Here is a 23,414-nt window from a genome sequence, read left to right as displayed (position 1 = left end):
TTGTTGTTTCTTTTTACTCTTTTAAAGGGCATCTCCGCCGTAATTTTGATGGTCACCGATTTCTATAAAATTTTCACCATGTATTTGTATGCCCTTCCTGAGCATGTGTACAAAATATATCGGAAAAATATTAATTTTTTTTGAAGAAAATGAATTTTGAAATTTACATGTACACACCCAAATCACTTGCTGCAGCCCTACTGGCAACACTGAGCAAGAGCGGCACACGGAGGCTGCCATGATGGCGCTGACGTTGCCGTGACGTCACATGTTGGTCAGGGTGCTTGCTTTGTCTGCTTTTTGCTTATGTTGTCGGTTTATACAGTTATGTAAGAGCGCGTAATGGCGACTGGAGGAAATTGGTGTTGTGTGTGGAAGCGTCGCTTGAAAACACGGTCTACTAAAACCGTCTATTGTCAGACCCCAAGATATAACAAAAAGTGCCTCCAATTAAAAGGCATAACTTCGATCAGTTTTTATTGGCGTGCTAGCAACAAAAGCTGCCTTACCATTCCGCTTCGGAAGCGGCATCTGGGTCCACATGGCGGCGGATCACGAATGCAGCCGCCGCTGGTGGTTTTCTCGGAGGCGATGCCGGCGGATCGTATGAGAACGGGTTATCGTCATCGTCCTCAACATCTAACAGCATATCCTCATATTTGCTCGATTCGGACGAGCCTAAGGAGTCCATTTTTATCTGCGGCACGAACACAAAACAGTCACCTGCTGCCAGGCTGGCCTGGCTCAAACTGCACACGTGCGAGTGTTTATACCATATGTGACGTCACGTCAAAATGGCGGACCAGTCGAGTGGCAAGTTAGTTTCGGTATCGGTTTCAGCGTATTTTAACGATTATAAATTACGTAAACAGTTTTTTAATGATTTAACCGCTGCTATAGGCTAAACTTTTAGTACCCTTTCCGAAAATATGTTTTGATAAAAACGCTCAAATTGACGGCGGAGCTGCCCTTTAATCGTTTTTTTTCGTTGTCTAATTTTAATGCCGGAGAGAAATCGGTGTTTGTAGGGCTTGTGTTGTAATGCAACTGTATAATTACTGGAGAAGATATCGCTATTTATAACGCTTCGGACATTACACAACTTTATTGAGCACATACCAGACACTTTAGACGAGTAATGAATGCACCAAAATGTGGATATAACAGGAGCTCAAAATTATTAATTCAACTTGTTGAAAAAAAAATTAACAGATACATTGTGAGAGATTTGTCAGCCATCGGAGCACGTTCCTTGCGACTCAGGAAATGCAGGCCAGAAAACTAACGTTCTATGTTTGCACTTGACATGACATGACGGTGCTTGACATGACTATCCATCTTTTGCTGTGCGCTCTGAAACCTTGCACCGGAGCAGGAGGGGAGGGGGGGCTCATTGTTTCTTGGGAACCCCACAAAAGTACTTAAGATAAAAAGAATAAAAGCAAAGAGGACTTTCCCAGACAACCACACTCTTTAATTTAGAAACAACGAATGTTCATTTGCAGGCATGAGAAATTCACACATTCACGAGAATGGGGGAGGGTTGAAGGAGAGGACGTTACAAAGGGGAGTGCCGATAAGGATTTAGTCACCGTAGACTACCCGTGTTTATGATTTTTCTTTTTCTAGTTCTGACCTGATAAATTCCATTTCACGTCTTGTCAGGGCTAAGAAATGTCGTCTTCTCCTGCAGATTCAGGCTGGCAACTGTGTGCAGTTTGACCAACTGGAAAGAGACCAAGCTCCCGCCCTGCAACCCTGGCGTGGCTCGACTGCGCCCCAGCGAATATGTCCTCTGAAGACCTGCCTCGCTTCAGCCTCATCCGAGAATACTTCTCGGATGAGGAATGGAGCGCCATGTCATTCTACGTGAAGTCAAGGATGACCAATCTCAAGGAAAACTACGATCTTCTCCTAGGAATGGGTGAGCGTTGGCAGAGCCTCTGAAAAAAGCGCGTCTGCGAATTCATAGAAAGGAATGGCTGCAAAGAAAAATTTGGGACAGAAAGGTGTTTATTAGTATTCAATATATACAACATTAGGGTAATATGCCTAAACACTGGGTCCCTGGTAAACTGTAGCTTCCGTATCGAAGTCCACTGTGAAGTCAAACTTTGTACTCAGCAGCAACAACGACAAACCCTAAAGTACGGGTCACACTGCTTACGGCGAATACCGTTCAGTCTAATACAGGAAACTGAACGTAAAATACATGGGGTTGGCAGGAGAAATAATAAGAACATAGAGGACTTTCCCTGACAACCCCACTCTCTAATTTAAAAACAACCAATGTTTATTTCCTGGTACGAGAAATGCACACCTTGACCAGAACGGGGGAGGGCTAAAAGAGAGGAAGTTACGAACGGGAGCATCGATAAGGATTGAGTCACTGTAGACTGCCCATGTTTATGATTTTTCTTTATCTAGCTCTGGCCTGATAAATTCCATTTCACGCCTTGTCAGTGTTAAAAAAAGTTGTCTTCTCCTGCAGATTCAAGCTGGCAAGCGTGTGCAGTTTGACCAACTGGAAAGAGACCAAGCCGCCCTGCGAGAAATATTACCACAGCGTCACTTCGGCATCCCGCCCTGCAACTGCAACTTGACTGCGTCTGAAAGAAAATCTGTTCTGAAGATCTGCCTTGCTTCATGGTATGACATTTTGAATATGAATGGAGTCAAGTGGCTACTATTGGCTATGCGCTGTTCTTGGCCAAATCGGCTTGAAATGGCTATGCATGGCTGTCAGGGACGATTGGACAATTTCTGCAATTAGAGTGTGCATAAATTTGAATGACTTCAACTGGATATTACTGGCTCTAGGCATCTTTCCTCGACCTGGTTGGCTTCAATGCACTATTATTGGCTATAAGCATCTGTTCCTGGCACTGGTTTTTATGACAATTGCTGGATCGCGCTTGCCCGCTCGCTCGCTGCAGCGCGATTGAAGCCACCGGACGGCCATCTTGATCAAAAGCAAATTGTTGTTTTGCTAGCTTTGCAGCGGCTGGCAGCAGCGTGCTCAAGACACATTATCTACTCGTTCGTCGTCATTTGCCGAAGAAGTTTTTTAAGACCCTGCGTAAGCGTTGAGACTTGCCGTTGAGAACACATGGAAATTTTTACGAAAGCGCAATGCCGCAGAAAAAAGGCAACTCGTCGTAATAGCGTCAGGTTTGCATGTGCACGATCGACTTCTTCCAGAGCGTACTGACATCGCAATAACGTACATGGTTCAAAATTGCCTTTTGCTTCTTCTTACAGAGACGCTCTTAGTGGGATTAGCCAGCTCACCTATTCAGCAAAACGTTATAAGCAAGATATAAATGAGAAATAAGAATTGCAACAACAAAACAAATTGATTGATAAGAACGGTAAAGTTGAACCGCTGCTATGTTCTGGCATTTTCGTACATTGCCCTTTTTTAAAAAACAGCGTGAAGGTACATTGGTGTTTTGCCTGGCTACATAAGATGTCACAGAGATGTTTTCATCAGGAGGGCCCCAAAATTGACCCTTGAAAGCTCTAACATCATTTCCACGCAAAGGAAATGTCTTTCACTCATGAGGTGGCACCTATATTTTAACATTTAAAGCAGCGAATACCCGTGACAATTTTGTTTTCCTTGGTCACCTCGCACGGAGAAAGGCAAAACCAATGCGTTGTGGAGGACTCGTCTGCTAGCGGAGACTCTGAGCTCGCCAGGGGCGCTGCAATCATTTTTCAATCACGCTCCACGAGAGTTGCCATGATTGGCTTTCGTGGTAATTGGTCGAACTTGGCTCTCCTGGAGTCACTGCATCTGAGGATCTAAAGCAAACGTGTGACTATTGCAATCCCGCATCCCACGTTGACCCGCCTTGTGGCCTCGCGGAGAGAACTTGAGAATAAAGGCGAGCGAGCAGTGCGGGGTATGGCGGAGCAAGATGAAAGCTGCCAGATGGTGATTGCGCTCTTTGCGCTTTGAGGACGATATGCGTGAAGTCAAGAGGGACTATTTGGCCAAGATGCAGCACAGAGTAAATTAGGAGTACTAGCGAGCGCGAGGAACAACCCTGTGCATGGCCGAGGGCGGCGAGAAGCGGAGTAACGTCGTTGGAAAAGGACCCAAACGAAAAATGGAGGAGACAAATCGGTGCACGACTCGCCGTTTTTGGCTCCGTCCCTGCGCCCAATGTCGCCATGCATGCCGAAGTAGTCGGTGGGAAATGAATTAAACATTGCGGGCAACTCGATTGCTGCAACCTCATGTGATATTTGGTATGGCCATATGCTAAAAACGTTCAGATCCTAATGTGACAATTTAAAAAAGAAAACGCATGGTGAGGTATTTTTATTATTAACAATGACACGCTAAATGTCTTGCTCAGAGTACTCTGCACAAGATGGTAACATCTGCTGGATAATCTCTCCCCCAATGCTGGGTTGTATCGATGCTCGTGCAGAGTCCTCTGGCGCCAGTCCATAGTATTTTTGGGGGGAGGTGAGCAAGTTTCATGTCCCGCTGGAATTGTTTTTTTTATCCAGGTGGCTTTTGTGACGTACAACTTTGGGTGACCGACCAGAAAAGTTAATTGTTTAGCAATGTTGGAAATAAAAAGGGTGAACGGACAGAATGGCGTAAAGGCAAACTAGACTGAGTGCTGCTGGTTTGCCTAGTTCGGATATTATAAGCACTGCCGTTAAGACTGCAGAACCATCGCCTCGAGTGCACATCGGCAGACGTGCTTAAAACTGAGAAATTTCTGTTGCTCCTTCTTAAGTAATCAAGCTCCTCGTTTCCTCACTCCATTGTTGTCGGACCAGGGTATGCTGTTTTCTGATTGCCAATTGTGCATTAAATGAAGGTAGGGAATACTCAATTCGGTATTTTTATCATTTTCTTTTAAAAATTACAAGTACTGCATCCTCGTGGGTCTGTAGCATTTTGTTGAAACACATTTCGTGGACACGTGCTCTGGCAAAGTTTCGTTGAGAGCTTGGATGGGATTACTCGCTTCATTTTCTTTGCTAAAAGTATACCTGGGTAGCTTCAATAAAGCAAACAAATCTGTGAGCCCTGATCTGAGGCTTTCAAACAGACAGTGCTATGTACAGCCGCTTCTTTCTTTGCGTCGCTCGGGGAAAAATGTGATGTTGTCTTGGACACAAGCTTGCACCAGGCCTTGTCGGAACTGTCAAGGGTTCAGCAAGCTAAGCTATCATTTGGATGCCAGTGGTCGAGTGTATGTGCACTGAAAGCCGCTTTCAACGAAACGTTGCGGGGCATGTCGACGACCGAGTGGGGGGCAAACAGACCCCGAAGTATTCTTATGTGGGGGCTCGGCCCCCCCCCCCCCCTTTAAGAATGCTTAAAATAAAGACGCCAGGCGCCCGACACACGACACAGTGAAAGGCAAAATGGGACACACGATGATAGTGTTCGCTCTCTAACAAAACTCGGGTTTTAATATCTGCAGAAATATTTAGCACATAAACAATAAAAAAAAGAACTTGTCTTCAGCCCTCTTCCTGAAAGTATACTTCTGGCGTTACTGATGTTGATGAAATGTCGTTCAGCGCACTGATTACCTCCGGATTCCCCCAAACTTTTTCCCTTAATTTCGGGTTGTTCGGCCACTAAGTTCTAAATACTTTGGACTTCGTGCAGTTTAGCTTCATTTTGGCTCGATTTGCTCGTTTTGTTTCTGAGCCTGTTCTGATTCTGATGTGCCAAATTTAATCTTAATTTCTTGCGGTCACTTCCTAGGCTCTTTGTACCTTCCTTGTCTATTTCCACATCTCCCAACCTGTTATACAGCTTGTGGGACGTTGGCTGTTTCTTTCCCACATTATTTTCGCATTGCATTTTACTTGGGCTTACAGATCAAGGACATTGAAAAACTCCAACATCTTCCTGCCGTTGCAGGCGTTTATGTCTCCTACGATAATTGTTTCCAGATAAGGGCCGGCATAGTTTCCTCACTCGAGTCATTTCCATTTTTCACATAGGCAAACTGCTGGGCAAGTCCCTTGTTGCTTTGTTACCTATTTTGTTGACTGATGAGGCTTCACCGCCAAAGCAGCTGCGTGAAAGTAGTGAGTGGCAGAGCCGACAGGGCCACAGGTCAGCCTGAGCTGTGCGTGAGCTCCCCCATGGCCCGATAACCTCGTAGCTTAACGCACGACCTGCGTCGCATTGCAGTGTTTTAATTTTGGTTGCCACTTGCTTTGCAACAGGTGAGAACAGTGGGACGTCTGAGCTCTGCAAAACGTGCGAAATAACCGTAAAAATATGAAACGTTGATTGCGGCGGGGAGCAGTTTTTGTGTGTAGCGTCGTTGAGAGCACCTTCGTATGCTTGTCGGAATATATAATTTCGTCACGACTTTGTTCTTAGGCAACGAACCAAGCGGCAGGATCTTCGGATGCTGTGTGAATGTTTCGAGTCAGGCCTAAATAGATAAAAACAACAAACAACCTGAAGGGTGTACGGTCGCTACGTTAGGAGACCTAGGTACGGGCCGACGTTAAAAGGTGTTTGCAGCGCAAGTATTTCGGCCAGACGCAAGCCGCAGAGCGACCGTGTCGCATGCACGCGAGAACGCCAGAACAGACATGGGTCAGCGGAAGGGCATATTTCCTCGCCAAAGGGCGACTCTGTGGCACGCAAGAACAGATTGTGGTTAACTACGCTCCCGTCTGCCGAGTTCGGAGGTGACGGGGAGATCCCATGTCGACCCCGGTGACGTGCCTGGTGATGCCGCGGCACAGTTGACGAGTCCCGTGGTCAAGAGGAATATAAAGCGCCGAGTGTTTTACGTGTAAGCAATGGGCGCGTTCAGTAGCGCCTCCCTTGCCTCCGAACGGAGTGCCCCGAGTCGGAGTCATCGGAGCGCCTACTGAACGGCAAAAAAACCCCGCGGCTCCAAACCTGCTTCTACGCAACTTCCGCTTCCTCCCCAGTGCCAGACGGTCTCCGAATAAACTGGAAGCAGACGACGCCGGTTGAAGAAGTCTTTACAAAGTCGTTGAAGAAAAAGCGGGTGATTGTACACATCAGCGGTGCTGTTCGAAGCGATGCAACGCGATCGAGCCCTTCGCTTGGCGGTGCAAAGGCAGCTACTGTTATAAAAGCCGACGAAAATCGTCGTCAACACACGCAAAATACAAAGCTCAGCGAATCTACCCCGCCGGTTGCGAAACCTTTATACGGCCATAAGTTTGTTCTGCCCTTCGTAACGAACTTCCTATAAAATGTATTCGTATACACACGGGAAGTTCGGCCGCGCTCGGCGATCAAGGTTTTGTCGGCCGAAGCGAGCCTCAGCCAACGTGCACCCCGATTTAGCTACGCAAACAAAACATTAATCGGTATCATGCTCTGCGCGAGTGTCCAACCGGCTTCCAAAGTCGCGTTCATACCCTGTTTTGCTCTGTTGAGCGCGGACAGGACTATCGTCAATATTACCGAGTTTCCGTGCAACGGCGATCAAGACACGGCGTCAAATGAACGTTTGCGTTGTTTATTAGCATATTCAAACCAAACAAAATACGGCCCAATGCATTTTCCGAAAGAGCCTTACCTGAAAAAGATATTCGAACGAGTTATTCGTCTTACCTTGAGCACTTTTCATTAACAAAAGCGAGCAAACCGGGCACCAGCGACAGAACCGAAGCAGCTTATCCCGCCATATTGTTTGTTTTTTCCTCTTTTAGCGCCGGAAATCGTCACCAGTCAGGAAATTACGTCATTTTAGCTCCTTTGACTCTACGTGCACCGTCTCCGGACTCGGTGCTTCGGAGCTTGACTCCGAAGCCCCGGAGTTACGTGCACCGGAAGTGACTTTGGGCCGTCCAGTGGAAGGAGTCAGTGACTCCTTGACTCCGGGGCCGCTACTGAACGCGCCCAATGGCAGCAGCTCGAGCTACAGATGGAGCACAGGAATAGTTTTGCCAACAGTGCAGTCTAAATAGGTTGTATGAGCCCGGGAGAGATGAACCTGAAAGAGGAGCTGTTGTATAACTGCTGTCTCTCTCCCTCGTTGCAGAACCGTTGGGAGACCCTTCAGACGGCTGATGGGTAAAGGCTGGCTTCCCAAGGACTGACGACGAGGAAGAGTGGTGCATGGATGGCTTAAAGAAAACACTCGTGCAAGGGTGCCTGCAACCCACAGAAAAACGGACAAGTAGAAAGAGTAGTCAAGATATTGGTTCCTGTAGTTGTTGCATCCATGCAAAATGGATCTCACGGCGATTTGGATGCGAGGAAAGGAGATTCATATTAGAAATAGCGCAAATAAAAGGAGGTCCGGCGTGATTTCAACACTTTCTTGTCTTCCTTGGCCAAGTGCGTGGGAGTCATCTTCCGTTTAGTTTTTATGTCAGTTGTTACAAATGTTTCTGTTGCCTTGCGCATAGTCGGTGGCAAGTATTGTTGTTTTTTTTTATTTGAAGCTTCCCTCGACTGGTAAACTGGTCTCCCACTCCGTTGTTTGTCAGAGATGCGATTCAGTGAATTTCCTTAATGCTTATTTTGATTTAGATATTTCTTTTACCATGTTCATACTGTGGTTGCACATGGCCTGCACATAACGTCATCCCAGCATGCCCGTGGTCATTCCTATGTGTTCAGGAGAAAAACAAACGAGGAGGTGCATTGCTTATACATGCTCGGCAGTTAGCTGACCACCCCCATAGCAGCTGGTGCGATATCGATGCAAGCCATTTATACAAGTTTTCCTCGCATTTTCTAGCATAGAGCAGGTGCCCAATATGTACTCGTGTACGCAGTGTCTTCTCGAAAACAATCTTTTTTCTGCATAAAAATGCAGAACTATGGTCACTGACAGCATGAGAATGGCAGGGAGATCTTCCAGTTGCCCTGCCTTGAATGCTAGCTTTATATCTTCTAGAGCTCTTTGGCATCTCGTGGGCCACGAACGTGCACACACAGCCAAAGTACGACAGGAGGAAACGATTGCACGCTGGACGCCAGGCATCCGGAAGATACTCTGCCGTTCTCACCCTGCCAGTGTCGATACTCCGTTCGCCTTTAGGCCGAGACTGCAGCCAGAGCTAGAACCGCGAGCTAGCTGCGCTTCCTACTTTGAAATGTGAGTTTCAAGCGCATGCGCGTGTACTGTGGAAGAATGTTTTAAAGCCGAGGTCCCGTTCTGTCGCGTTTCTAGCCTCAGCTGCAGTCCCAGCTTAAAGGGGCCCTGCAATCATATTTAAGCGTCAATCTTTTTTGCAGTTTCCACGCCTCTTGGGGTTTGGGCAACCCAGCGGGCACGGAGAGAGTAACTAAATATCAGTGCGTCATATTTCAACCGGACGACTCGGAAACCTCCTCCACCTACGAGGGCGACCCGCGTTGCCGAAAGCGCACGAAATGGTGACGTTTTTCGTCCTGGGCTTACTACTGGTCAGAGCCGCTAAAAGCTTTTTTTTTTTTTTTTTTTAGTCGAGATACAAAATATAAGTGTCGCAAACTGTTTCAATTATGTATGAAAGTAGTTTTTGTTCAGTATTTTATATCAGAAAAGAAACGAATGCAGTTTATAAAGTACGGAAAGAAGAAATGGATGGATGGATGGATGGATGAATACGGCTGAGCCCTTTGGATCGGGCGGTAGCTTACGCCACCTAGCCATTTTGTTTTACCATTTAAGCTTAGAATATTTAAATGTGAAATCTATATTCACTCCGCAGTGCAAAGAAAGTGAGGCTATGAAACCCCCTTGCCATCAGTGGATAAGAAAATACCTAGTTTTCTCTCGATTTCTGCCACCATTCACTTAATCTTTGCTTGGTAATCTCTGCAGTCTTGAAATCCACTCTCCCTTCGCTGTCTCTAAAACCCAATGACTTTATTAAATCTATGTTGTCTTCGGTAGGCATAGGGTGAAGCCCTTTACAGTAGAGTCGTCGACATACCCGCCACCAAGCGGTGGAAAAAACGGCACATACTAGAAAGCATGGAGAATAGAAGGGTAGGAGAGGGCATGACGTCGGCCGCGTAGCTTTCGCAAGCCATGCTCCCTTGACGCCTCGCCTCTTTCTCAATTTCCTCCTTACTCTCCTCACTTACCATGCCAACGTGACCACATCACGTGACCGTAGCTAGCCTTCGTCTTGCTATGGGGTACTAGAATACACCACAGCCTAGCCTTCGCTCTGATAAAACCTACCGGACGGAGCGCGCGCAAGCCTGCAAGGAGCCCTTCTACAATCAACCATCCATCTCACACGTGACAAGTCACGCGCACCAATCGCCAGAGAGATCTGCGGTCACGCTGGGCACAAAATCGTTTAAACTTTTTATGACTAGGCTTCACCAATATTGCAACGTGCACCCTCCTAGTACTTCTAACCTCCTTGCTAGAAAGGGCTACTGGGATGAGGCGCCGACGAACGGGGAGCGTAGAAAGGTTTCTGATGGACGCAGTGGCACTGCGGTCGTATACCGGCTCGAGGATGCAACCGGTTCCGAGTGTTCCGAAGGCCTTCCGCGCGGTCCCTCCTGGCGATTTGGCCGTTGGGCGGTATGGCAGCGCGAAGTGGCTCCCGTTCTGAACGGATCTTTAGCCCGAGCTTGCTGTCGTTGGTGGCCAATGAAGTGTCATGCTGAAATAGTCTTTAATCGCGCAGCAAATGCGATGCGAACCGCCCTGGCCGCCCGCTTCATACAGCCTATCTAACACGTGCTTTAGTGGCGCCCTCTCGAGCCGTCGACTCGGAGTGCGGCGGCCATGAGCGCTGGATGTTTGCTTGTTTTTTTAATTCTTATTTGCCTATAACTTTTAAAATAAGGCGATAATCAGAGAAAAGAAAAGTTTCATTAAGTTACTGCGTTGAGTGCACTCAGGTTCGGTGCAAATTAGAAACCAGTCAAAAAGTGGTTGCAGGGCCCCTTTAAAGGGGCCCTGCAACGACTTTTACTGGTTTCGCCGTTCCTCAAAGTGTCGCCGCTCCTCAGAGGCAGACCAACCTTACACTTTGGGGGATGGGGTTGCCAGGGGTTTCCCTAGGAATTGAAATTAGGGGTGTGTCTAAGATTTTTAGGGGGTGGGGGTTGGGGGAGCATTGAGAATAGAGACGTTGTTGCGAATCAAGGAGGGGCCTTCAGAAAAAAAAAAAAGATTTCCCTACACACCCTTTAGAGGGTGTGTAGGGAAATCGCTGGGGGTCCGTTTGTAATTTCACAGGTCGACCCGGAAGGAAGAGCCTCGCCAAAGAGTTTGTAAATAAATATATTTGTTTGTTTTTAATGGTTCTGTGCCCATGGACGCCTCCATATGCTCGAAGGCGGGATCTTAACGTCGAATTGTGGTTGTTGTTCTGCCTGTTTTTTTTTGTTTTTTTTTGTTTTTTTGTGTGAACGTGTATATATTCGAAGGCCGGTAAGTTTATTGAATAATAATGGAAATGGTGTTTATTTGAACCCCAAGAGAGGGGGGGGGGGGGGGGGGGGGGGGCTGGAGGATAAGCTGTAAAATTCAAATCGACAGTACTCCTCCTCCTCCTCCTCCTCCTCCTCCTCCCCCCCTCACACGGAAACACAGAGACCACTTGGGAGTGCAGACAACTCAGCAGGGACTCCAACGAAATTGACGACCTAAAAAAGAAATAATGAGGTAAAAAAAAGCGTTGCTTATGTGGTATTAATTGATAGAAAATTAAAAAGAAATATACAAATTACTAATATATACACCAGATTGCCGTGAAGTAAAGCAAACTACTAACTTTGTTGTGAAGAAACCGGCACAGAAAAGAATGTAGCAAACGTGCTCATGGTTTCTTTTTTCGGTGCCTGAAATCGCTGTGCATGCTCAGATACTTACGTCTTGCCCTGCTTTACTGTTCTTTCCACAGTTCCTGACAACTGTTCCACAGTTCCCGACAACAACGCGTTAAACTACACTCGCAATCGGACGCCTACATTTTCAGGGTCTGTCGAAGGCATTCTCTTTTTTTCTCACAGAACTTAAATCGAGCAGTTTGCAAACTGGTCGATTTCAGTTCTGTCAGAAATGAACGCTGGGAAATGTCAAATGCGGGATCCGAAACGTTTCCAGCGGAGATCGATAGATCAGCGTTAACATAAAAACAATCCAAAAGCTATTTTACGATGGTTACCCTCGAATCTGATCAACCGAGCTGGAATGATGCTCCTTGATCCGGCAAATAATTCAGGAAGGGAACAGCAACACGTTGTAAAAGAAACGGGATTGATTTCAAAACTCACGTTAGAAACGATGAATCAACGGACACAAGTTTCTCCGGGACGCCGAACTGGCCGAACGTTGCCGCCTGCGATTTCAAATTGATTTCCGGTACGATTTCCGGTTCCGCTTGCCCTGCCATCTGATGAGAGCGAAAAAAGGTTCGAGAAATGTAACCATAAATGTGTAACCAAGAATTTACAAGCAACGAAATGCGAAAACCGTTAATAAAAAGTTATCGTTATTAAGTTTTCCGCGGCGCAGTATCACGCTCTGTTGGCTGATCAAAAAAAGTGGCGGCAAGCGCGGGAAGTTTAGCAGACGACAGTTGAGCGTCTCTTGGGAATCCCGCCGTGCGACCGCCACTCGACTGCCTCTCCACGAAAATGTCTTCCGAAGACCTGCCTCGTTTCAGCCTCATCCGAGAATATTTCTCGGACGAAGAATGGAACGCCATGTCATTCTACGTGAAGTCAAGAATGACCAATCTCAAGGAAAACTACGACCTTCTCCTACGAATGGGTGAGCGTTAGCAGAGCCTCTGAAAAAAGCGCGTCTGCGAATTTGGCGAAAGAGATGGCTGCGAAGAATAATTTGAGACATAAAACTATCCATTAGTATTCGATATGCTACATTAGGATACTAAGCCCGAACACCGGGTCCCTGGTATATTGTAGCCTCGGTATCGAGGTCCGCTGTTAAATGGAGGTGCTCGGTAGTGACAAGGACAAACTCTTACCGGTTAATCCTCGTGAGATTAAGTCTGTGCTTATACGGAAAGCAAGTTTTCTGCTTCTAGCGCAGCAGTTGCGGCGACGTCAGAACAACGCCTAGCTCTGATTGGCTTTCATTGAGAGGATAGTGGGTAGACATAAACACTAAATGCCTTAAGATCTGCCCACTATTCTTTTTTTCAATCAGTTAATAAGAGCTCGGCGTTCTGGCATCATGGCAGCACCTGTGCAAGAAACAGACTAACTTTCGCTCCAGGTAGCTTTGAAATGATATTGAAACATTTTTTTTATTTCAACTGATAATTAAACGGCTCATGGTCCAAGGATCGGTATATACCAATATGCAACAAAATGAAAAAAAAAAAAGAAGAAATCTATGACGGGAATTTAAAATTGTTTTTCTTTTATTATCTGGTTTGCGTGCAGTGGTGTAATTATAACCAAAGTAGTAATAATAATAATATTAGTAATAATATCTGTATTCATGTACAAAAGATCTATTAAGAGTTTAAACAACTGCACGAACATTTCGAGAACCACAACATAAATGTTTCAGCTCGCTTAAGATCGAAGAGCCGTGCGGCACAGAGCACTGCACGGGTCAGAATTTCTAGGCGCAGCCCGACACTGCCCGGTAGAAACATGGCCCGGGCCCGAGAGAATTTTCAGACAAGCCCTTGCACGGCCAGATCCCGACAAAGCATTTGCAGGCTTAAACCTAAAAACTGTTTAAGGATAAAGCGCGCACTCCTTCACTGTGCCGTGGAGTCCGTACGTTTTCTTTTATCCTCTTGAGGGCTTTACAAGTGCAAGACGCCTTTTTCTTTTTGTTAACGGCGCTGTAGTGATTTTGCACTTCGCTGGTTTGTTTTAATTGAACCTAAAAGATCAATAAGGACACCTATTGATATTAACAATTTAGAGCTAGCGGCACACGACTGCCCAAGCACGGCCCGAGGCGGGCCCCGGGCCGGGCCGGGCTCGGGCCTTCGGGCTAGCACGGGACCGTGCAGTGCTCTGGTGCATCAGCCATCACCGCCTCTCAAAATATTGCCTGCAAACGGCAGTCGGCCTTTTGTACCGAGCAAATTAGTAATGATTTGGATCACCCAGTGACGCTTTAGGAGCAGATGCCAACATCTGTTAACAGATCACTTAAAAAAAGAAGAAAACAAAGAAAGTGGTGGCATTGCTAAATGCGTTTATCTTTGATAATGATTGAGGGTTCCTCTTTGATGCTAAAGCATTATTACCTACTTTTTTATAATGAGAATAGGCAGGGCACAAAAATAATTCACAGGGCCTTTTTTTAGAAATAAGGCCGAGGTCACAGTAGGCTTCATTTACAATGAGTATTAAGAACATCGTTTAAAAATGAATCATGGCGCAACATTTTTTCGGGATAAAGGCTCTCTCCTTCTTTCTCTTTTACATTCGGTAGTTTACTCGGTCTAAATATATATATATATATAATGTGTGCGTGTGTGCGTGTGTGTAATTTATCCCAAATTCCGGCAAATACCAGCCCATCTGCTAACATTAAGAATAATCTGAAATATATAATAAACTGAAGAAACAACCATCCACAAATATTGGGAAAACCTACACTTGTGCATTAACACTGGCACTGCTCTTTGTCGGCGTTGGAACCAGAGTCAAGTCAAAGTTTGCCGTTCTTTCGATACACGGCAACTACATTGACTACCGTATCTATTCAAATATAGACCGGCGATTTCTTCATTTTTATCGGCACAGATTCTTAAAATGAGGGGTCGACTGAGATTTCAGACCAAAAAGATAGACCTGTAAAAGTAGCGAACATAAGTTCGGAGCCTATTTCACGCAAACCCAGGCGCTCCCCCGTGTCAGCCGCTGCTCCTAGCACTCCGGTGCAAAGCGGGGAAACTCGACGGGCGCCCTGGTGAGAGGCGCTGAAGGTTGACGCGAGCTGCCCAAAGTGCCATCGTGCACTGTAACCACGGCACGGAGCCATGTACCACACATGATAAGTAAAGGGGCGATGCAACGATTTCTTCACAACTTAGAACGAATACCTGACGTTAATGACCTATGAGACGCTCTCGATTTTCACCCCATGCGATTGAAGTCGCATAAAAAAAATAAAAGAAAAACTAGCAGTGTTCACCTATGCAACTCGCAACGAGAAGAAGCGCCACGTGATCTGGAGCCGATTATATGCCACTAGTGTTGATCACAGCCGCGCGCTGGGGTTGGCGAAGCACAGGACACGCACTGACTTCCAGACGTTGTTGTGGTTCGTCTATTGTCCTCATCGCAGAGATTGGACACGGGGCAATACCCGAATGCTTGTCGAATCAGCTGTTGAATATCACGAGCCAAAATTGAGTGCTCACTCAATTCCTGAGTCCAATCTATGAGCCGCATTGAAATGCCAACACTGGAGGGTACTGCGACACGTCAGCTGCGTCTTCAAGTTTTCCGAAGGAGATATTGAGAGAAAACGCTCGCATTTGTCCTTGAAATTACACCGCAACAAAGGAGTTTCTTGGTCATTCGTTGCGTGTGAGTATACAATTGTGACCCACTGGTGCCAGTAAGGTCGTGTAAAGTGAAAATTATTCTAAGCCAATATCGGCTGCACGGCCCCTTCAAGTGCTCTAGCCAGGGGTGCAGGAACCTGGTTCTGGCTTATCGCAGTAGCCGCCATCGCACTTTTTTTTTTTCTCGCGACTTTTAGCTTTTGACATTGCCGACATCGTCTGGAAATTTTGATGCTATCGGCGATCAACCGTCCAGCGCATCAACCGGCCAGCACAGTTCACGAGCAACCTTTATACTTCGTTTCGCCTTAAAACGCAAGCCGACGCTACGAACCAATAGGACCAATCAAACAACATCAAAGCGCGACATGGTGGCATTCGTCTGTACGTATTGTTTCATGGGCAATACCAATAAAGTGCAGTGAATGGTAAGCAACATAATTAAAACCGGAGTCACGGAAACATGAAGGACACAAACAACACCGTCCTGCCTAATATTCACCAGCTCGCCTCTTCCCCTAACTCTTGCAATGAATGTCCCATGACTAGCGCTTTTAGTACGTGTGGTTGTATGTGATAGAGTTTTCGAACTCTGCTTTGATTCAAGATGAAACGAAATATCCAGTGAGTAAAGACGCTGTAAAATACACATACGGGGAGATTTTTTTTTTTTTTTAATTCTTATTAGATTGGTTAGAAAGAAGCCGTGAAAACTACACTTATGCGGTTTGTGCAGGTGAGTTATACGGAAAGGAGTGCATACTCTAATCGTAACAATCATTTGACCAAATAAGTAATATTTGTTCACAACTTTTTATTTATGTGAACTAGAGATATGGTTTCAATTAGAAACTTTCTGAGCGTCATCAAAAACCACTAATTCAGTATTTTTTGGAAATACCTTGAGCGGGTGATAAGCGAACTTTTGCCCTAAAGCTGAAACTGGTGCAGCGGAAGCAATGCTACCTACGCGATAACAAGTTTGTGCGATTTTTCCATCTCTTATCATAAAGCCCCAGCCTTGTATCTGCTGCACGTGCGGTAACTTTAGAGCACTACTGCGCTTCTCACGCGTTCACAGTCTTTCTACAAATTACTGATTTAGTGGTTTTGAATGAGGATCAGTAAGTTTCTAATTGGAGCCATATGTCTATGTTCACTAATGAAAAAGTCAAGTAAAACATTTCGCTCAATTAGCCGACTAATCGTTACGATTAGCCTCCTACACCATGTCCCCGTATAACTCGCCTGCGCCAATCGCCTAAATGTAGTGTTCACGTTTTTTTTTTTTTTTTCTTAGCAAAAATGTCAATGTGGCGCTAAATGTAGCAGACTTCCTCTCATCGCCCAATTTGGCCCAAATGGCGCAGAATTCCCTGACTGAAGATGTATTTGTATCAAACGTCTGGGCTCCATGAAACTGGCAACAAAGGATTGCCGAGTTCAGTCGCTGCCTTGGATTCCCCTTGCACTCGAAGAAGCGATGGCAGTGTGATGAACTTGAATGAGGTTCTTCCATAGGCTGCACTCCACCGGTGCCCGACTTCATCAAGCCGAAGCCCTCATCAAGACCTGGATCGGCAGGGGCGAAGCGTAAGTTCGAAAAACCGGAAATGTCAGGCAGAAGGAGAAGTCCAGAACGGGTCGAAAAACACACACAACAAACGGCTGTATCCGAGAAGAAAAAAAAATAAAAAGAAAAGGCAGGCAATTTTTTGGATATATACACATTTGAAACATCCACGAAAAAAATATTACAACATGCTCGTCGTTTTGAAGTCTCGACTTGTCATTTTTCTTGGTTACAAAAAGGGTTCCGTGTTTTCGGAGTTTATTCTGAAACCCGGATCGTTTTTTTTTTTTCGGAATTCATTTTTTTTTTTTGCCATAAAATTGCGGTTTTTCGAAATTTGCGTTTTCCATATCTCTAATTCTCTGAAATTCGAAATTCGATATTGCTGTACTCCCAATTTTCTCAAATTCGACATTACAAAAAGGTAATATCCGGACAACAATGTACGCACAATTTATAAAAACTCGACCGCATCGAACGCTATTTCTTAAACTTAGATATCGTTAGTGCTCTTTACGTTGAGACTACTAACTGTTCCACGACAAAACTTGCTAACAAGTGTTGCCTGAAGAAAGGTTTAAAGTCACAAAACTCTCGGACGTGGTCGGAAGCATAGAAACTTCACTTGACATCTTCTCCTCCTATAGAATATAAAGGTTCATAGCTTTTGTCCTGAACGAACCCTGACGACATAAAAGGTAAACCACCTTTGGTCAGCAGTCCGAGGTTTGAAAGAAAACTGAGATGGTCTTGGGACCACTCACCCTGTACTCCCTCCTACCGAGATTTTTTTTTTTTTTTTGAAATTTTTTTTTTGTCTTTAGAATTTTACATTAGAAATTTTCGGGTTAAATCCGCATTACCGAAAATTCTACCGGCTAGTGTTTTTTTTTCCCCATTTTTCCGGATATATCTGAAAACACCGAACCTTATATTTATAACTTATAAATGAGATACGCGGATGAACAATCAACAAGTCATAAGAAATACAAAAAAAAAAAAGAAAAAAAAGGGACCAAACGCATCTTTTCTCTCTTTTTTCTTAAACGAGTTTCACGTATCTCGCTTCTCTTTTGTAAACCATAAGATTTCAGCGTTATCCGCATAATCAGACGAAATGTGTTCGATTCGTCTTACAGAGGCCTCGACCAGTGCCGCCGCAGGATCATCCGGGAAAGAGAACAGGCCCCCCAAGGTTGGTATCATGACGTCACCGAATGGAGGCCAACGCAGGGCAGGGGTATCGGACGGAAGTGCTGCCTTCCGAAGCTGTGCCGCGTTTTCCTCATTTCGATGACGCGGAAACTTCAGTCTTACGGCCTTGCGCCTAAGGCGGCTCAGTGCGACGTAGTGTTGTGCCCGATTTGGCGACACGTTTTCTGCATCAGTCAGTTGGGTGAATGGGTGGGCGATTGTGGCTTGAAACCTTCCCATCGAGCGGCGGCTGCTAAGCCACCTAGACAAAGCTTTTATTTCAACAATAAACTCACGACCACGGTGCCACAGGAGCGGAGCAAAAACGGGAGGGACAAATGAAAGCTCCAGCTTTGTGTTGTCCGTCCCGCTTTTCCCCCGCTTATGGGTTAACGTGTCAGTATTCAATTAGCTGGCCTGCACACCTGCTTAAGTTTCAATTATCCAATGTCGCATATAACAAAAAACAAACAAAAAAACAGTGAGGCTACACTTTTAAGCCGCATACTTCTCCATTCTGAAATAGAGGAGCGTGGTAACGAAGCCCATATCGCTTCGCTACATGCATTTAGCATTCGGTCATAGGTGCACTGCAATGATCGAGCAAAATCCACGACTATGACGTCAGTCGACGTCATGTCCGACGTCACGTGCTCCGCCCTTTCAGATCGCCGTGGCGGGAGCAGCGACGCCCCTGCAGCGAGGAAGTTCCCGGCTGGCTTCGAGGTCCGGCGTGAAGCCACTCTACGCTGCACAGGAGAAACAGGAGGAGGAATACGGTACGGGGACCCGTTTACTGCCTAACACGGCAGTATTCACTATGAATATCGTCACCGTTATTGTCATCGCTTCTTCGTCAATGACGGGAAGTGCCAATTTCCCTGGATGTTGAGTTAGTATCATTACGAAGCTTGGCGAAACCAAACTGACAAGGGATAACAAGCTGAACGTCAGGGAATAGCGCTGTGTGTATTTTTAGGCAGCGTAAAGTTAGTCGGCCCCAATGTGCAACTCGTATGTCCGCTGTAGGTGACAAATTTAGCCAGTGCAATAGCATTGCTCGCTCGGGATCTTTGACGCGTGCATCGGGCCTTAGTGATACACGACCGTGCATGCAAGAGCGATGCTCATCCAGATCAAAACGGGCAGGGGTGGGCATATAAATCCAGAATCCACGGGTTCTGCGGCGTGCATGAATTATTGTTCGATGCGCAAGCTTGTTTGGGGCAAGTGTCATATCGGAATACAGAAATTCATGAGGGAGGGGGAGGCGGACCGCCCCGAGTGCCGCTGACCATAGTGACGCCACTGGATCTAAGGCATCAGGGCATCGGATGAACGGTTCATTTGGTAAGGGGTGACTTTTCTTCGTCCGGTGACGTGCGCAGATCCCGGAGAGGGCACCTCGAGCCAGTCGCGGTACCCGAAGCGCAGCCGCAAGTCCGTCAACTACGCCGAGTGCGAAGTTCCCTCCGAGGACGAGTTCTTCTGTGAGTGTCCACAGGTCGGAGGCACTCGGACAAGAGACGTGCTCCCTTCCCTCAGTGACCCCCCCATGCTAACTTCAAAAGCTTAATTAATTATATAATGGGGCTACAGAAGTGGGTTGTTCACTGTTGTCCGTTGTGCAGACTGCCTGGAGTGCGGCGAAGACCGGCACGGCGATTGTTCCGTCCACGGACCGCTCGAGTTCGTCAAGGACACACCGGTGAGGAATTTCTACGACTTCCTCGTTGTCTGGCGGGCGTCGAGGAGGCATTGTGGGCTTTTGAAATGGCAGGAGGGCGGGGAAGCTGCGAAGAGATGGAGGAAGCAATACGTGTTGGGACAAGAGTGACTTCACTGCGTAATCGAGTTTTCGCTTTCGGCTCCGAGCGTTACCTGTGACCGTGCGTAACCTCCCTCGAATTCCGCGTGCTACCCGGGAAAGTATACACGCGGGCTTCGATTGCTCCAGCACCAGACTGGACATCCAATGATAAGAATCTGCGAACTCTAGTGTACTTCTATTAAGTCATTATCCAGACTTGAGATTGGAGACAATGGACTTCAAATATCGAGCGTCTATATTTTAGTGATTGCATTGGAGGATATCCAGAACACCCTCGATCGAAACCATAAAACGTTAAATTATCTGCTACCGTAATATTCTGCCATTGTCAACGAAGTGAACCATACAAAAAATAGTAATCCCGCCTGCAGGTTTATAGTTTTAGCGTAGCTGGATGTGTCAGAATGTATCCCATTCTCCAGTGTCCTATACAGACCACGGGTTTGGAATCACAGCAGGAAATCTTACATTTCTTTTTAGTAGACATTTTATGCCAGCGTACCAAAAACATAAGTGAAACCGAAGTTTTATCGGTCCGTTTGAAAATAAATAAAAGTACAAACAAATACACGTTCGTTTTTGTCATCCTGGCTGACAAAGTCCTTGCAGTACGTAAGCTTTCTTTATATATTACTTGCAACGTCATATCCATCCCCTCTGATTAATTCAGGTTCCCCCGGGGGACCCCCAGCGCGCGAACAAGACCCTGCCCGAGGGTCTGACGCTGGCCCGGTCTTGCATCAAGGGGGCCGGGAAGGGGGTCTTCACCCTCAGGCCCCTCCCGGCCAGGCTGTGCTACGGGCCCTACGAAGGCGTGCGCTTCACCGGCTCCGGCGGGGGCAACGGATACACCTGGAAGGTGCAGTGCTCCCTGTGCGCTGCGTGAGCGTGCGTGAACTCGAAGGTTCTGAACCTGAAAGGGAGGATAGAATTGTCGGGGTACACACTATAGAATACCATACTCCCTTAGGGGTGTAGCTGGTCTCAAGGATAACACCCTAAGAGTGTTACAGGAGCACGCTAGGAGCTCTAGGAAACACGCTAATACTTTGTGCTCTGGCGGTGCGGCATTGTAAAGATACTTTTTTACTAGCAACAATGTACAAGCAGCACGCATCACCTTCAGGTTGCACTCGCACAGATATCACAAAAAGTCGACAGTTCAGAGACACCCATTCGCAGATGAGCGCATCCAAAATTACGGAAGTTACAAGTATGTTTCTTTGTTCTCCTCAATACTTCACTCATGACATAAGAACTCGAAGTTGAAGAAATGTATCCCTAAGTAAACACTAAATCAATGATAATCTAATTTAGTTGCCAGAACAATCTCCTTGAAATGCTTGAGGCGGGTGCAAAACTGATGCGTCACCGCGTGCACTTGCCCGGATCCAGGTGCGTGGCCGGGGCGGCTACCTGGTGGACGCCCGGCCCCTGTCGGAGTCCAACTGGATGCGCTACGTCAACTGCGCCCCGAGCGAGAAGAGCCAGAACCTCGTGGCTTTCCAGCACAGGGGAGGCGTCTACTACCAGACAAGGGCCAAGATAGCGCCGGGGACCGAGCTGCTCGTCTGGTACGGGGACGAGTTTGGCGCCGAGCTAGGAATCGTCGAAGCCAAGGACGGAGCCCAGAAGAAGCGTGAGTGGGGGACATCGGATGGCAAGGATACGCTGAGTTCCGAAGTTTGCCATTGCAATAAGAATTGGCAGGAGTGCACTGTTAGTTGTGGAACCACAATGGACAAAAATACTGTTTTTGTTTTCTTGAAATATGAAATTACTATAATATCCAGAGAGATAGCCCATCCAATATTAAAAGAAAATTGTACGAATATTAGGAATGGGCTACCTTTTGGTTTGCAGTCGAGAAAATTTGAAAACAAAATATTTTTTTTAGATAACGTGTCTCTGTCAAATATGTTATCACGGTGAGGTGGCAATGAAGCAAAGACTACTGTACTTCCCAGTCAGGAATGTTCGCTTATATACCCGTACCACACGGTCAACTCGAATGCCATTTACAACGAATGACATTCGTCTGATCAACGAATCGGCTCGCGATCTGTCGCGCGTGGAATGCGCCACGCCCGGAGCGTCGCGCGCCGATTGGCCGATCGTTCAAATGTCATTCGTTGTAAATGGCATTCGAGTTGCCCGCGTGCTACGGGTGTTATATATCCCGCCTTAGCTAACCGGACGCATTTACGCCAAGATCATCCTTGATCCGAACACTACGATTGCTAAGAGTAGGCTATCTTTTGGTGTTTTAAAGGGAGACAACAAATCGATCCGAAAATGGGGGGCGGGTTACCTTTCGGGGGAGGGGCATCTCTCGGGATGTTACGGTATACTGTTCCCACTTAACACTCTGCACCCCCCGGTCTTGCTCGTCCATGTGCAGGCCAAGAAGATGCACCGTCCGTCGAGGGGCCAGCGGAGAGCTTCGCGTGCGGGGACTGCGACAGCGTCTTCGCTTCCCTCGAGCACCTCCAGGGACACCGGAAGATGGTGCACGAGAGGAGAGGGGGCAGGCACCGATGCGGTCACTGTCCCTACTCCAGCGATAAGAAACCAGACCTAGTCAGGCACGAGCGCACCCACACGGGAGAGAGGCCCTTCGTGTGCGGCACCTGCGGCAAGGCTTTCACGAGGCAAGGCCACTTGACCACGCACCAGAATGTGCACACGGGCGAGCGGCCTCACGAGTGCGCCGAGTGCGGGCAGAAGTTCGCCCAGCTGGCAGTCTTGAGGACGCACGAGAGGACGCACAGCGGAGAGCGGCCCCACGTCTGCCCTGAGTGTGGGAGAGGATTCACTCAGAGGAGTCACCTCTCAAGGCACAGGCGAACCCACTCCGGCGAGAAGCCCTATGCCTGCCACCTGTGCTCCTTCAGGACCTGCCACTTAAGAAACGTGAAGAGCCACGTGATCGGGGCGCACTCAAAAGAGTATCCCCACAAGTGCGGGGACTGCGGCAAAGGGTTCCTGTCCCCAGGTGAGCTCAGAAGCCACATGAGGAAACACCACACCTGCAACGACCAGGAGCGGTAGATGGACTCCGTGATGGGGGAGGGGGGAGGGGCACCGGGTCCTAACGACACTGGGGAAACCCGAAGACAAGGGTGACACCGGCGAGTTCTTCTTTTGCTTTTTAATAAATACATTGTACATAGAATTGGCATCGGCTTACTGTTCCCCACGAGCGTATCGTCTAAAAGGGCCACTTTGCCCAACCGTTGGTGTAAGGGTCGACGAAGGCTCTCCAGTGGGCCGTTAGCACGAGAGGGACTTGGCTGGTATACATGAAAGCGTTGGCGAACAGTTCCCGCGGTGGTGGGCGACTTCGAGAGACGGGCG

At 47.1% G+C, this 23,414-nt stretch overlaps 1 protein-coding gene and 1 long non-coding RNA gene across 2 annotated transcripts; both read left to right on the top strand.

Annotated features, from left to right (window-relative positions):
- The first annotated feature begins 1,360 nt into the window (after positions 1 to 1,360).
- Positions 1,361 to 9,197, top strand: LOC120841674. Its single transcript, XR_005715789.3, has 3 exons — positions 1,361 to 1,924; positions 2,492 to 2,649; positions 8,028 to 9,197. It is a non-coding gene; the product is annotated as an uncharacterized LOC120841674 (long non-coding RNA).
- Positions 9,198 to 18,844: 9,647 nt separating this feature from the next.
- On the top strand, positions 18,845 to 23,199 carry LOC115309225 (histone-lysine N-methyltransferase PRDM9-like). Its single transcript, XM_040212606.3, has 5 exons — positions 18,845 to 19,005; positions 19,826 to 19,934; positions 20,728 to 20,916; positions 21,453 to 21,696; positions 22,459 to 23,199. The coding sequence occupies exons 1-5, from the start codon at positions 18,845 to 18,847 to the stop codon at positions 23,106 to 23,108; spliced, it is 1,353 nt and encodes a 450-aa protein (XP_040068540.1). The 3' UTR covers positions 23,109 to 23,199.
- Positions 23,200 to 23,414: the final 215 nt, after the last annotated feature.

Source organism: Ixodes scapularis, unplaced genomic scaffold (assembly GCF_016920785.2).
Source record: "Ixodes scapularis isolate PalLabHiFi unplaced genomic scaffold, ASM1692078v2 PGA_scaffold6__148_contigs__length_123643588, whole genome shotgun sequence".
Classification (NCBI taxonomy): Eukaryota; Metazoa; Arthropoda; class Arachnida; order Ixodida; family Ixodidae; genus Ixodes; species Ixodes scapularis.
Note: the sequence above shows the minus strand (reverse complement) of the source record. Positions and strands in the feature narration are given on the sequence as shown.